The following is a 12,969-nucleotide window of genomic DNA, read 5'->3' as shown; positions in this document are numbered from 1 at the left end:
CATTGCCCCCCATTGCCCCCCATTGCCCCCTCGCTCACCCCCTTGCCCCCCATTGCCCCCGTTCCCTTGCCCCCCCATTGCCCCCCATTGCCCCCTCCCTCACCCCATTGCCCCCCATTGCCCCCCCATTGCCCCCTCGCTCACCCCCCTTGCTCCCCATTGCCCCCGTTGCCCCCTCGCTCACCCATTGCCCCCCCCTTGCCCCCCATTGCCCCCTCCCTCACCCCCTTGCCCCCCCTCGCCCCCCATTGCCCCCTCGCTCACCCCATTGCCCCCCATTGCCCCCCATTGCCCCTCGCTCACCCCATTGCCCCCCCATTGCCCCCCTCGCTCACCCCATTGCCCCCCATTGCCCCCTCGCCTCACACCCCCTTGCCCCCCCTCGCCCCCCATTGCCCCATTGCCCCCCTTGCCCACCCCCATTGCCCCCCCATTGCCCCATTGCCCCCCTCCCTCACCCCCTTGCCCCCCATTGCCCCCCATTGCCCCCCCTCGCTCACCCCATTGCCCCCCGTTGCCCCCTCGCTCACCCCCTCGCCCCCCCTCGCCCCCCATTGCCCCCCTCGCTCACCCCCTCGCCCCCCCTCGCCCCCGCTGCCCCCGCAGGTGCTGGTGGACGTGGGGCTGGTGCAGGAGAAGACGCTGGAGCTGGCGCCGGCGGTGCAGAACCTCTCGGTGCGCGTCTGCCCCTACACGGGGGCGGGGGGACGGGCCCTGGAGCCCCCCCCGTCCTGCTGCCCGCCCGTGAGTGACGGCACCCCGCGTCCCCGGCCCCCGCGCGTCCCCACCCCGGCACCCCCCATGTCCCCACCACCCCCCATGTCCCCCCTCCCCAGCACCTCCCCCTCCCCAGCACCTCCCCCTCCCCAGCACCCCCATGTCCCCAGCACCCCCATGTCCCCACCACCTCCCCGTCCCCAGCACCCCCATGTCCCCATCACATCCTTGTCCCCAGCACCCCCATGTCCCTGTCCCCGGCACCCCCATGTCCCCCTCACCTCCCCATCCCCAGCACCCCCATGTCCCTGTCCCCGGCACCCCCATGTCCCCCTCACCTCCCCATCCCCAGCACCCCCATGCCCCAGAACCCCCATGTCCCCAGCACCCCCATGTCCCCCTCACCTCCCCATCCCCAGCACCCCCACGTCCCCAGCACCCCCACGTCCCTGTCCCCAGCACCCCCATGTCCCCAGCACCCCCATGTCCCCCTCACCTCCCCATCCCCAGCACCCCCATGTCCCTGTCCCCAGCACCCCCATGTCCCCATCACCTCCCCATCCCCAGCACCCCCATGCCCCAGCACCCCCATGTCCCCAGCACCCCCATGTCCCCATCACCTCCCCATCCCCAGCACCCCCATGCCCCAGAACCCCCATGTCCCCAGCACCCCCATGTCCCCCTCACCTCCCCATCCCCAGCACCCCCATGCCCCAGCACCCCCATGTCCCTGTCCCCAGCACCCCCATGCCCCAGCACCCCCACGTCCCCATCACCTCCCCATCCCCAGCACCCCCATGTCCCCAGCACCCCCATGTCCCTGTCCCCAGCACCCCCATGTCCCCATCACCTCCCCATCCCCAGCACCCCCATGTCCCTGTCCCCAGCACCCCCATGTCCCCATCACCTCCCCATCCCCAGCACCCCCATGCCCCAGCACCCCCATGTCCCTGTCCCCAGCACCCCCATGCCCCAGCACCCCCATGTCCCCAGCACCTCCCCATCCCCAGCACCCCCATGTCCCTGTCCCCAGCACCCCCATGTCCCCAGCACCCCCATGTCCCCAGCACCTCCCCATCCCCAGCACCCCCATGTCCCTGTCCCCAGCACCCCCATGCCCCAGCACCCCCACATCCCTGTCCCCAGCACCCCCACATCCCTGTCCCCAGCACCCCCATGCCCCAGCACCCCCATGTCCCTGTCCCCAGCACCCCCATGCCCCAGCACCCCCACATCCCTGTCCCCAGCACCCCCATGCCCCAGCACCCCCATGCCCCAGCACCCCCACGTCCCTGTCCCCAGCACCCCCATGCCCCAGCACCCCCACGTCCCTGTCCCCAGCACCCCCATGCCCCAGCACCCCCACGTCCCTGTCACACCCATCAAAAGGGGCTCCCGTCCCCCCAACATCTTCCCCCTTCAACGTCCCCGTGTCCCCCTGACGTCCCCGTGTCCCCACAGCTGGAGAGACACCTCTGGAGACGCAGCCGGGTGAGGAGCCTGCGGGGACGGGGTGGGGTGGGACGGGGTGGGGTGGGACGAGGATGAAGATGAGGATGGGATGGGATGCGGATGAAGATGAGGATGGGATGGGATGCGGATGAAGATGAGGATGGGATGGGATGGAGATGGGATGCGGATGAAGATGAGGATGGGATGGGATGAGGATGAAGATGAGGATGGGGATGGGATGGGATGGGATGGGGTGAGGATGAAAATGAGGATGGGATGGAGATGGGGATGGGAACGGGGTGAGGATGAGGATGAGGATGGGGTGGGATGGGGATGGGAATGGGGTGAGGGTGAAAATGAGGATGGGATGGGATGGGATGAGGATGAAGATGGGGATGGGATGGGATGAGGATGAGGATGAGGATGGGAGGGGATGGAGATGGGATGCAGATGAAGATGAGGATGGGATGGGATGAGGATGAAGATGAGGATGGGATGGGATGGAGATGGGATGCAGATGAAGATGAGGATGGGATGGGATGAGGATGAGGATGGGATGGGATGGGATGCGGATGAAGATGGGGATGGGATGGGATGGAGATGGGATGCGGATGAAGATGAGGATGGGATGGGATGAGGATGAAGATGGGGATGGGATGGGATGGAGATGGGATGCGGATGAAGATGAGGATGGGATGGGATGAGGATGAAGATGGGGATGGGATGGGATGGAGATGGGGATGGGAATGGGGTGAGGATGAGGATGAGGATGAGATGGGATGCGGATGAGGATGGGGATGGAGATGGGGATGGGAACGGGGTGAGGAGGAGGATGAGGATGAGGAAGAGGATGAGGATGGGCCGGGCGGCGGTGGCCGTCCCCCCCTGACACTCCGCCGTCCCCAGCAGTGCTCCCGGCGCCGGGGCTGGCCCGGGGCTGGTGGCTGGCGGTGCTGGCTCTGGCCATGCTGGCCGGCCTGGCCCTGGCCCTGGGCGTCCTGGCGGCGCGGCGCCGGCGGAAGGAGACGCGGTTTGGGTGAGCGGGACCCCCCCGGCGCGGGCCCCCCCGCCCCGCCCCCGCTGCAGCCGCCTGTGTCCCCCCAGGGAGGCCTTCGCGCCCCGCGGGGAGCCGGCGGTGCAGTACCGCGTGCGCAGCTCCTACAGCCGCCGCACCACCGAGGCCACGCGTGAGTGTCCCCGGGCCCTGCACCGCGGCCCTGTGCCCCCTGCACCGCGGCCCCTGTCCCCCTGTCCCCCTGTCCCCGTGTCCCCATGTCCCCCTGTCCCCATGCACCAGCATCCCCACGTCCCCATGTCCCCATGTCCCCCTGCACCGGGTCCCCATGTCCCCCTGCACTGCATCCCCATGTCCCCATGTCCCCACGTCCCCACGTCCCCACGTCCCCATGTCCCCATGTCCCCCTGTCCCCATTCACCATGTCCCCCTGTCCCCCTGCACTGTGTCCCCATGTCCCCACGTCCCCACGTCCCCACATCCCCATGTCCCCATGTCCCCATGTCCCCCTGTCCCCATTCACCATGTCCCCCTGTCCCCCTGCACCATGTCCCCATGTCCCCACGTCCCCATGTCCCCATGTCCCCCTGAACTGCATCCCCCTGCTCCCCTGAACCATGTCCCCATGTCCCCCTGTCCCCATGCACCACATCCCCATGTCCCCATGTCCCCATGTCCCCATGTCCCCCTGCACCGTGTCCCCATGTCCCCCTGTGCCACGTCCCCCTGCACTGCATCCCCCTGTCCCTGTGTCCCCATGTCCCCTTGTCCCCCTGCACCACGTCCCCACATCCCCACGTCCCCACGACCCCATGTCCCCATGTCCCCACGTCCCCATGCACTGCGTCCCCCCATCCCCCTGCACCTCATCTCCATGTCCCCATGTCCCCATGTCCCCATGTCCCCCTGCACCGCATCCCCACGTCCCCACGTCCCCACGTCCCCCTGCACCGTGTCCCCACATCCCCCTGCACCACGTCCCCACGTCCCCATGTCCCCATGTCCCCCTGCACCACATCCCCGTGTCCCCATGTCCCCATGTCCCCCCATCCCCATGCACCGTGTCCCCACGTCCCCCTGCACCACATCCCCATGTCCCCATGTCCCCATGTCCCCATGCACCACATCCCCACGTCCCCACATCCCCATGTCCCCACGTCCCCACATCCCCATGCACCACATCCCCATGTCCCCATGTCCCCACATCCCCCTGCACCACATCCCCGTGTCCCCATGTCCCCATGCACCACATCGCCATGTCCCCATGTCCCCCCGTCCCCATGCACCGTGTCCCCACGTCCCCCTGCACCACATCCCCACGTCCCCACATCCCCATGTCCCCATGTCCCCATGTCCCCATGCACCGTGTCCCCACGTCCCCCTGCACCACATCCCCACATCCCCATGTCCCCATGTCCCCATGTCCCCATGCACCGTGTCCCCACGTCCCCCTGCACCACATCCCCACGTCCCCACGTCCCCACATCCCCATGTCCCCACGTCCCCCTGCACCACATCCCCACGTCCCCACGTCCCCACATCCCCATGTCCCCATGTCCCCATGCACCACATCCCCACGTCCCGCTGCCCCACATCCCCATGTCCCCACGTCCCCATGTCCCCATGTCCCCATGCACCACATCCCCACGTCCCCACGTCCCCCTGCACCACATCCCCACGTCCCCCTGCACCACATCCCCATGTCCCCACGTCCCCATGTCCCCACGTCCCCCTGCACCACATCCCCATGTCCCCACGTCCCCATGTCCCCATGTCCCCCCGTCCCCACGTCCCCCTGCACCACATCCCCATGTCCCCACGTCCCCATGTCCCCATGTCCCCATGCACCACATCCCCACATCCCCACATCCCCACGTCCCCATGTCCCCATGTCCCCATGCACCACATCCCCATGTCCCCCTGCACCACATCCCCACGTCCCCACATCCCCACGTCCCCATGTCCCCATGTCCCCCTGCACCACATCCCCACGTCCCCACATCCCCATGTCCCCATGTCCCCATGTCCCCATGCACCACATCCCCACATCCCCACATCCCCACGTCCCCATGTCCCCATGTCCCCATGCACCACATCCCCACATCCCCACGTCCCCATGTCCCCATGTCCCCATGCACCACATCCCCACATCCCCCTGCACCACATCCCCGTGTCCCCACGTCCCCCCGCCCCCCTGCACCCACCCCCGGTGCCATTCCCGTCCCCACGGCGGGGGGTGCCCGCCGCCCCGTGCCACGGTCCCCGGGGTGGCGGCGGTGGCGGCGGTGGTGGCATGGCCCCGTCCCCGCAGTGAACAGCCTGGGCATCAGCGAGGAGCTGAAGGAGAAGCTGCGGGACGTCATGGTCGACCGGCACCGCGTGGCGCTGGGCAAGACCCTGGGCGAGGGTGGGTGCCGGCGGGGTCCCCCTCCCGTGGGGCACCCCCATAGCGGGGGGTCCCCCCCCCGGCGGCACCCCCGGACCCCCCCGCCGTTTCCCGCAGGGGAGTTCGGCTCCGTCATGGAGGGGCAGCTCAACCAGGACAACTGCGTCCTCAAAGTGGCCGTCAAGACGATGAAGAGTGAGGGCAGCCTTCCTCCCCCCCCGCTCCCCTGGGACCCCCGGGACCCCCACCCACCCCCCGGGTCCCCCTCTGACCCCTGAACCCCCCCAGTCGCCATCTGCACCCGGGGGGAGCTGGAGGACTTCCTCAGCGAGGCCGTCTGCATGAAGGAGTTCGACCACCCCAACGTCATGAAGCTGATCGGTGAGGGACCCCCGGGACCCCCGGGGGGACGGGGGGCTGCTGGGACCCCCAGGGGGACCCCTGGGACCCCCGTGGGGACAGGGGGCTGCTGGGACCCCCATGGGGACCCTCGTGGGGATGGGGGGCTGCTGGGACCCCCACGGGGACCCCTGGGACCCCCATGGGGACAGGGGGCTGCTGGGACCCCCGGGGGGACCCCGGGACCCCCATGGGGACAGGGGGCTGCTGGGACCCCAGGGGGACCCCCGGGGGGATGGGGGGCTGCTGGGACCCCCACGGGGACCCCTGGGACCCCCATGGGGATGGGGGGCTGCTGGGACCCCCATGGGGACCCCGGGACCCCCATGGGGACAGGGAGCTGCTGGGACCCCCGTGGGGACCCCCAGGACCCCATGGGGATCCCCATGGGGACAGGGGGCTGCTGGGACCCCCGTGGGGACCCCTGTGGGGACCCCCGGGACCCCCATGGGGACAGGGAGCTGCTGGGACCCCCGTGGGGACCCCCAGGACCCCCATGGGGACCCCCATGGAGACAGGGGGCTGCTGGGACCCCCGTGGGGACCCCTGGGATCCCCATGGGGACGGGGGGCTGCTGGGACCCCCGGGGGGACCCCGGGACCCCCATGGGGACAGGGAGCTGCTGGGACCCCTGTGGGGACCCCTGGGACTCCCATGGGGACGGGGGGCTGCTGGGACCCCCGGGGGGACCCCTGTGGGGACGGGGTGCTGCCGGGGGACCCCCACAACCCAGCGGGGTTCGGGGCAGGGGCCTCGTCCTGGGCTCTGCAACCCCCACAGGGGTCTGCACCCCCATAAGGGTCTGCACCCCAAGAGGGGGCTGCACCCCAAATTGGGGTCTGCACCTTGTATTAGGGTCTGCACCCCGGGTTAGTGTGTGCACCCCAATAGGGGTCTGCACCCCGTATTGGGGTCTGCACCCCAATAGGGGTCTGCACTCCAATAGGGGTCTGCACCCTGTATTGGGGTCTGCACCCTGTATTGGGGTCTGTACCCCAATAAGGGCCTGCACCCCGTATTGGGGTCTGCACCCCAGATTGAGGTCTGCACCCCAATAGGGGTCTGCACCCCGTATTTGGTTCTGCACCCCAGATTAGCATCTGCACCCCAATAGGGATCTGCACCCCGTATTGGGGTCTGCACCCCAAGAGGGGGCTGCAGCCCAAATTGGGGTCTGCACCTTGTATTAGGGTCTGCACCCCAGATTAGCATCTGCACCCCAATAGGGATCTGCACCCTGTATTTGGGTCTGTACCCCAATAGGGGTCTGCACCCCGTATTGGGGTCTGCACCCCATATGAGTGCATATGAGTGAGACCCCCATATAGGGGTCTGCCATGCTTTGGGGGGGTCCCGGGGGTCCCCGGCGTGCTGGCGGGGCTGACCCCCGGGGCAGGGGTGTGCCTGCAGAGTTGGGGTGCTGAGGGGCTCCCCGCGCCCGTCGTCATCCTGCCCTTCATGAAGCACGGGGACCTGCACAGCTTCCTGCTCTACTCCCGCCTGGGGGACAGCCCGGTGGTCAGCGGGGGGCTCGGGGGGCTGGGGGGGTCGGGGGACGCGGGGCTCAAGGGGCTTCAGGGGGTCTGGGGGGTCTGGAGGGCTCGGGGGGCTCGCAGGGGTCTGGGGGGGCTCACAGGGTCAGGGGACTGGGGGTTCAAGGGGGTTCAGGGGGTCTGGGGGGTCCGGGGGCTCGGAGGGGGCTCGCAGGGGTCTGGGGGAGTCGGGGGGCTGGGGGTTCAAGGGGGTTCAGGGGGTCTGGGGGATCCGGGGGGCTCGGGGGGCTCGCAGGGGGCTGGGGGGGTCGGGGGACTCGGGGTTCAAGGGGCTTCAGGGGGTCTGGGGGGTCCGGGGGGCTCGGGGGGCTCGCAGGGGTCTGGGGGGTCCGGGGGCTTGGAGGGGGATCACAGGGGTCTGGGGGGGTCGGGGGGCTGGGGGTTCAAGGGCGTTCAGGGGGTCTGGGGGGTCCGGGGGGCTCGGGGGGCTCGCAGGGGTGTGTGGGGGTCGCAGGGGTCGGGGGACTGGGGGTTCAAGGGCGTTCAGGGGGTCTGGGGGGTCTCTGGGCTCGGAGGGGGCTCACAGGGGTCTGGGGGGGCTCGGAGAGGTCCGGGGGGCTCGCGGGGGTCTGGGGGGGTCGGGGGACTCGGGGTTCAAGGGGGTTCAGGGGGTCTGGGGGGTCTGGGGGGCTCGGAGGGGGCTCAGGGGGGCTCGGAGGGTTCTGGGGGGATCAGAGGGTGCTGGGGGGTCGGGGGGCTGGGGGTTCAAGGGGGTTCAGGGAGTCTGGGGGGTCCGGGGGGCTTGGGGGGGCTCAGAGGGGGCTGGGGGGATTAGGAGGGCTCTGGGGGGGCTCAGGGGGACTTGGGGTTCAAGGGGGCTCAGGGAGGGGTCTGGGGGACTCCGGGGGAGTCTGGGGGTCTCAAGGGGGTCTGGGGGGGGGTTGTGGGGCTCAGGGGGGGTCGGGAGGGGTCTGGGGGGCTCAGGGGGGCTCAGGGGGGTCTGGGGGGATCAGGGAGGGTTGGGAGGGGTTTGTGGGGCTCAGGGGGGGTCGGGAGGGGTCTGGGGGGCTCAGGGGGGCTCAGGGGGGTTTGGGGGGCTCGGGGGGGTCTGGGGGGCTCGGGGAGGGCTCGGGGGCCCTGGGAGGGGGTGTTTGGGGGGGCCGTGGGGGGGTCTGAGGGGGCAGGGGGGGTCTGGGGGCCACGGGGGTCCCTGGGCCGCGGGCGGGGGGGTCGAGCGGGGTGGCCCCCCCTTGCAGGCGCTGCCGCCGCGGAGGCTGGTGGGGTTCATGGCCGACATCGCGGCGGGGATGGCGTACCTGAGCCGCAGGAACTTCGTCCACCGCGACCTGGCCGCCAGGAACTGCATGTGGGGCCACGGGGGGCCACGGGGGGCCACGGGGGGCCACGGGGGTGGGAACGGGCCGGGGACAAGGGCGGGGTGAGGGTGGAGATGAGGGTGGGGACATGGGGATGTGGGACTGGGGACACGGGAACTGGGACCAGGACAAGCAGGGGACAGGGATGGGGACATGGGGATGGGGACGAGGATGGGGACATGGGGACATGGGGATGGAGACAAGGATGGGGACAAGGAGGGGGACATGGGGACATGGGGACATGGGGATGAGGATGGGGACGAGGATGGGGACAAGGATGGGGACATGGGGATGGGGATGAGGATGGGGACATGGGGACACGGGGATGGAGACAAGGATGGGGACAAGGAGGGGGACATGGGGACATGGGGATGGGGATGGGGATGGGGACAAGGATGGGGACGAGGATGGGGACATGGGGATGGGGATGAGGATGGGGATGGGGATGGGGATGAGGATGGGCACATGGGGACACGGGGATGGAGACAAGGATGGAGACAAGGATGGGGACAAGGAGGGGGACAAGGAGGGGGACATGGGGACATGGGGACGGGGATGAGGATGGGGACGAGGATGGGGACATGGGGACATGGGGATGGAGACAAGGATGGGGACGAGGATGGGGACAAGGAGGGGGACATGGGGACATGGGGACATGGGGATGGGGATGAGGATGGGGACATGGGGACATGGGGACAAGGATGGGGATACGGGCGTGGGGATGAGGATGGGGACATGGGGACAAGGATGGGGACATGGGGATGAGGACATGGGGACATGGGGAGAAGGATGGGGACACGGGGACATGGGGATGAGGACATGGGGATGAGGATGGGGACACGGGGACAAGGATGGGGACACGGGCGTGGGGATGGGGCCGGGGACGTGGGCTGGGGCGGCAGGGCGGCGAGCGAGGGGGTGACACGGGGGTGACACGGCGGTGACGGGGGTGACACGGGTGACGCCCCCAGGCTGGACGAGCGCCTGCGGGTCTGCGTGGCGGATTTCGGGCTCTCCAAGCAGATGGGGGGGGGCCAGTACTACCGGCAGGGCCGGGTGGCCCCCGTCCCCGTCAAGTGGGTGGCCCTGGAGAGCCTGGCCGACCGCGTCTACACCACCAAGAGCGACGTGGTGAGCCCCGGGCCGCGGGGAGCCCGCGGGGGGGGCACTGGGGAGCCCACTGGGGGCACTGGGGAGCCCAGCTGGGGGGACTGGGGAGCCCGCTGGGGGGGGGACTGGGGAGCCCGCCGGGGGGGCACTGGGGAGCCCACTGGGGGCACTGGGGAGCCCAGCTGGGGGGACTGGGGAGCCCAGCTGGGGGGGGACTGGGGAGCCCGCCGGGGGGGCACTGGGGAGCCCGCTGGGGGGACTGGGGAGCCCAGCTGGGGGGACTGGGGAGCCCAGCTGGGGGGGGAACTGGGGAGCCCACTGGGGGGGGGACTGGGGAGCCCCGCTGGGGGGGGGGACTGGGGAGCCCGCCGGGGGGGGAACTGGGGAGCCCCGCTGGGGGGGGGAACTGGGGAGCCCGCTGGGGGGACTGGGGAGCCCCGCTGGGGGGGACTGGGGAGCCCGCCGGGGGGGCACTGGGGAGCCCAGCCGGGGGGGCACTGGGGAGCCCGCCGGGGGGGGCACTGGGGAGCCCAGCTGGGGGGACTGGGGAGCCCGCCGGGGGGGCACTGGGGAGCCCAGCTGGGGGGACTGGGGAGCCCGCCGGGGGGGGGACTGGGGAGCCCAGCTGGGGGGACTGGGGAGCCCGCCGGGGGGGGCACTGGGGAGCCCGCTGGGGGCACTGGGGAGCCCAGCTGGGGGGGGAACTGGGGAGCCCCGCTGGGGGGGACTGGGGAGCCCGCCGGGGGGGCACTGGGGAGCCCCGCTGGGGGGACTGGGGAGCCCCGCTGGGGGGGGACTGGGGAGCCCAGCTGGGGGGACTGGGGAGCCCGCCGGGGGGGCACTGGGGAGCCCAGCCGGGGGGGGGACTGGGGAGCCCAGCTGGGGGGACTGGGGAGCCCGCCGGGGGGGCACTGGGGAGCCCGCCGGGGGGGCACTGGGGAGCCCAGCTGGGGGGACTGGGGAGCCCGCCGGGGGGGGCACTGGGGAGCCCAGCTGGGGGGACTGGGGAGCCCGCCGGGGGGGGGACTGGGGAGCCCAGCTGGGGGGACTGGGGAGCCCGCCGGGGGGGGCACTGGGGAGCCCGCTGGGGGCACTGGGGAGCCCAGCTGGGGGGGGGAACTGGGGAGCCCCGCTGGGGGGACTGGGGAGCCCGCCGGGGGGGCACTGGGGAGCCCCGCTGGGGGGACTGGGGAGCCCCGCTGGGGGGGGACTGGGGAGCCCAGCTGGGGGGACTGGGGAGCCCGCCGGGGGGGCACTGGGGAGCCCAGCCGGGGGGGGGACTGGGGAGCCCAGCTGGGGGGACTGGGGAGCCCGCCGGGGGGGCACTGGGGAGCCCGCTGGGGGGACTGGGGAGCCCAGCTGGGGGGACTGGGGAGCCCGCCGGGGGGGCACTGGGGAGCCCAGCCGGGGGGGACTGGGGAGCCCAGTTGGGGGAACTGGAGGAGACCAGTTGGAGGGGAGGGGGGACTGGGGAGCCCAGCCGGGGGGGACTGGGGAGCCCAGTTGGAGGGGGGGACTGGGGGAGACCAGTTGGAGAGGAGGGGTGAACTGGGGGGGAGCCCAGTTGGAGAGGGGAACTGGGGGAGCCCAGTTGGAGAGGAAGGGGGAGACTGGGGGGATCCCAGTTGGAGGGGGGACTGAGGGGGAGACCAGCTGGAGGGGAGGGGGGGAACTGGGTGAGCCCTGTCAGGGGGGGACTGGGGAGCCCAGTTGGAGGGGGGAACTGGGGGAGCCCAGTTGGAGAGGAGGGGGAACTGGGGGGGGATCCCAGGGGGTGCGGGGGGGATCCTGGGGGGGTCCTGGGGGTGTGGGGGATCCTGGGGGGGGATCAGGGGTGCAGGGGATCCCAAGGGGGTTATGGGGGGCCCTGGGGGGGATCAGGGGTGTGAGTGGGTCCCAGGAGGGATCCCAGGGGCTCGGGGGGGATCCCAGGGGGGTGCGGGGGGATCCGGGGGGGGGATCAGAGGGGTGTGGGGGATCCTGGGGGGGGATTAGGGGTGCAGGGGGATCCCAGGGGTGCTGGGGGGGCCCTGGGGGGGATCAGGGGTGTGAGTGGGTCCCAGGAGGGACCCCAGGGGCTCGGGGGGGATCCCAGGGGGTGCGGGGGGGATCCTGGGGGGGGATCCCAGGGGGTGTGGGGGATCCTTGGGGGGGGATTAGGGGTGCAGGGGGGATCCCAGGGGTGCTGGGGGGCCCTGGGGGGGATCAGGGGTGTGAGTGGGTCCCAGGAGGGACCCCAGGGGCTTCGGGGGGGATCCCAGGGGGTCCTGCGGGTTGCCGGGAGCCGGCGGATCCCCCGCAGTGGTCCTTCGGGGTGACGGATGTGGGAGATCGCCACGCGGGGCCAGACCCCCTACCCCGGGGTGGAGAACAGCGAGGTCTACGACTACCTGCGGCAGGGCCACCGCCTGCGGGCCCCCCCCCCCTCTGCCCCCCCCACCTGTGAGTGCCCCGCACCCCGACCCCCCCGAGCCCCTGGGGACCCCTTGAGACCCCAGGGACCCCCCTCCTAATCCCCTGGGACCTCCCCGAGCCCCCTGGGACCCTCCCGAGCCCCTCGGACCCCCCCCCAAAGCCCCTGGGACCTCAATCACGTCCCCGTCCTCCCAATCGCCTTGGGACCCCCCCCCAGTCCTCTGGGACCCCCCCCAAAGCCCCTGGGGACCTTCCTGAGCCCCTGGGACCCCCCCCCAAAGCCCCTGGGACCCCCCCCAAGAGCCCCTGGGACCCTCCCTAAAGCCGCTGGGACCCCCCTGAGACCCCCCCGAGCCCCCTGGGACCCCCCCAAAGCCCCTGGGACCTCAATCACTCCCCGTCCTCCCAATCGCCTTGGGCCCCCCCCAGTCCCCTGGGACCCCCCCAAAGCCCCTGGGACCCCCCCCAAGCCCCTGGGACCCCCCCTGAGCCCCCAGGGATGCCCCCCAATCCCCTGGGACCCCCCCAAAGCCCCTGGGACCCCCCCTGAGCCCCCAGGGATGCCCCCCAATCCCCTGGGACCCCCCCTGAACTCCCCCGAACCCC

At 71.6% G+C, this 12,969-nt stretch overlaps 1 protein-coding gene across 1 annotated transcript; it reads left to right on the top strand.

Moving 5' to 3' along the window:
* Positions 1-606: 606 nt before the first annotated feature.
* Positions 607-12,390, top strand: LOC309604376 (tyrosine-protein kinase receptor UFO-like; the record flags this gene model as incomplete). The annotated part of the gene is given in 13 exon segments (XM_082339323.1): positions 607-702; positions 705-744; positions 2,179-2,208; positions 3,076-3,205; positions 3,274-3,356; positions 5,496-5,591; positions 5,688-5,765; positions 5,859-5,951; positions 7,366-7,487; positions 8,719-8,828; positions 9,810-9,969; positions 12,251-12,268; positions 12,270-12,390. Coding segments are annotated over 13 exon segments (1,177 nt in total), but the record flags the coding sequence as incomplete, so codon positions are not given.
* Between the last annotated feature and the right edge of the window lie 579 nt (positions 12,391-12,969).

The sequence above is a fragment of the Platalea leucorodia genome (assembly GCF_965183815.1).
Source record: "Platalea leucorodia genome assembly, contig: HAP1_HAP1_SCAFFOLD_718, whole genome shotgun sequence".
NCBI lineage: Eukaryota > Metazoa > Chordata > Aves > Pelecaniformes > Threskiornithidae > Platalea > Platalea leucorodia.
This window is presented reverse-complemented; position numbering and strand designations above follow the sequence as displayed.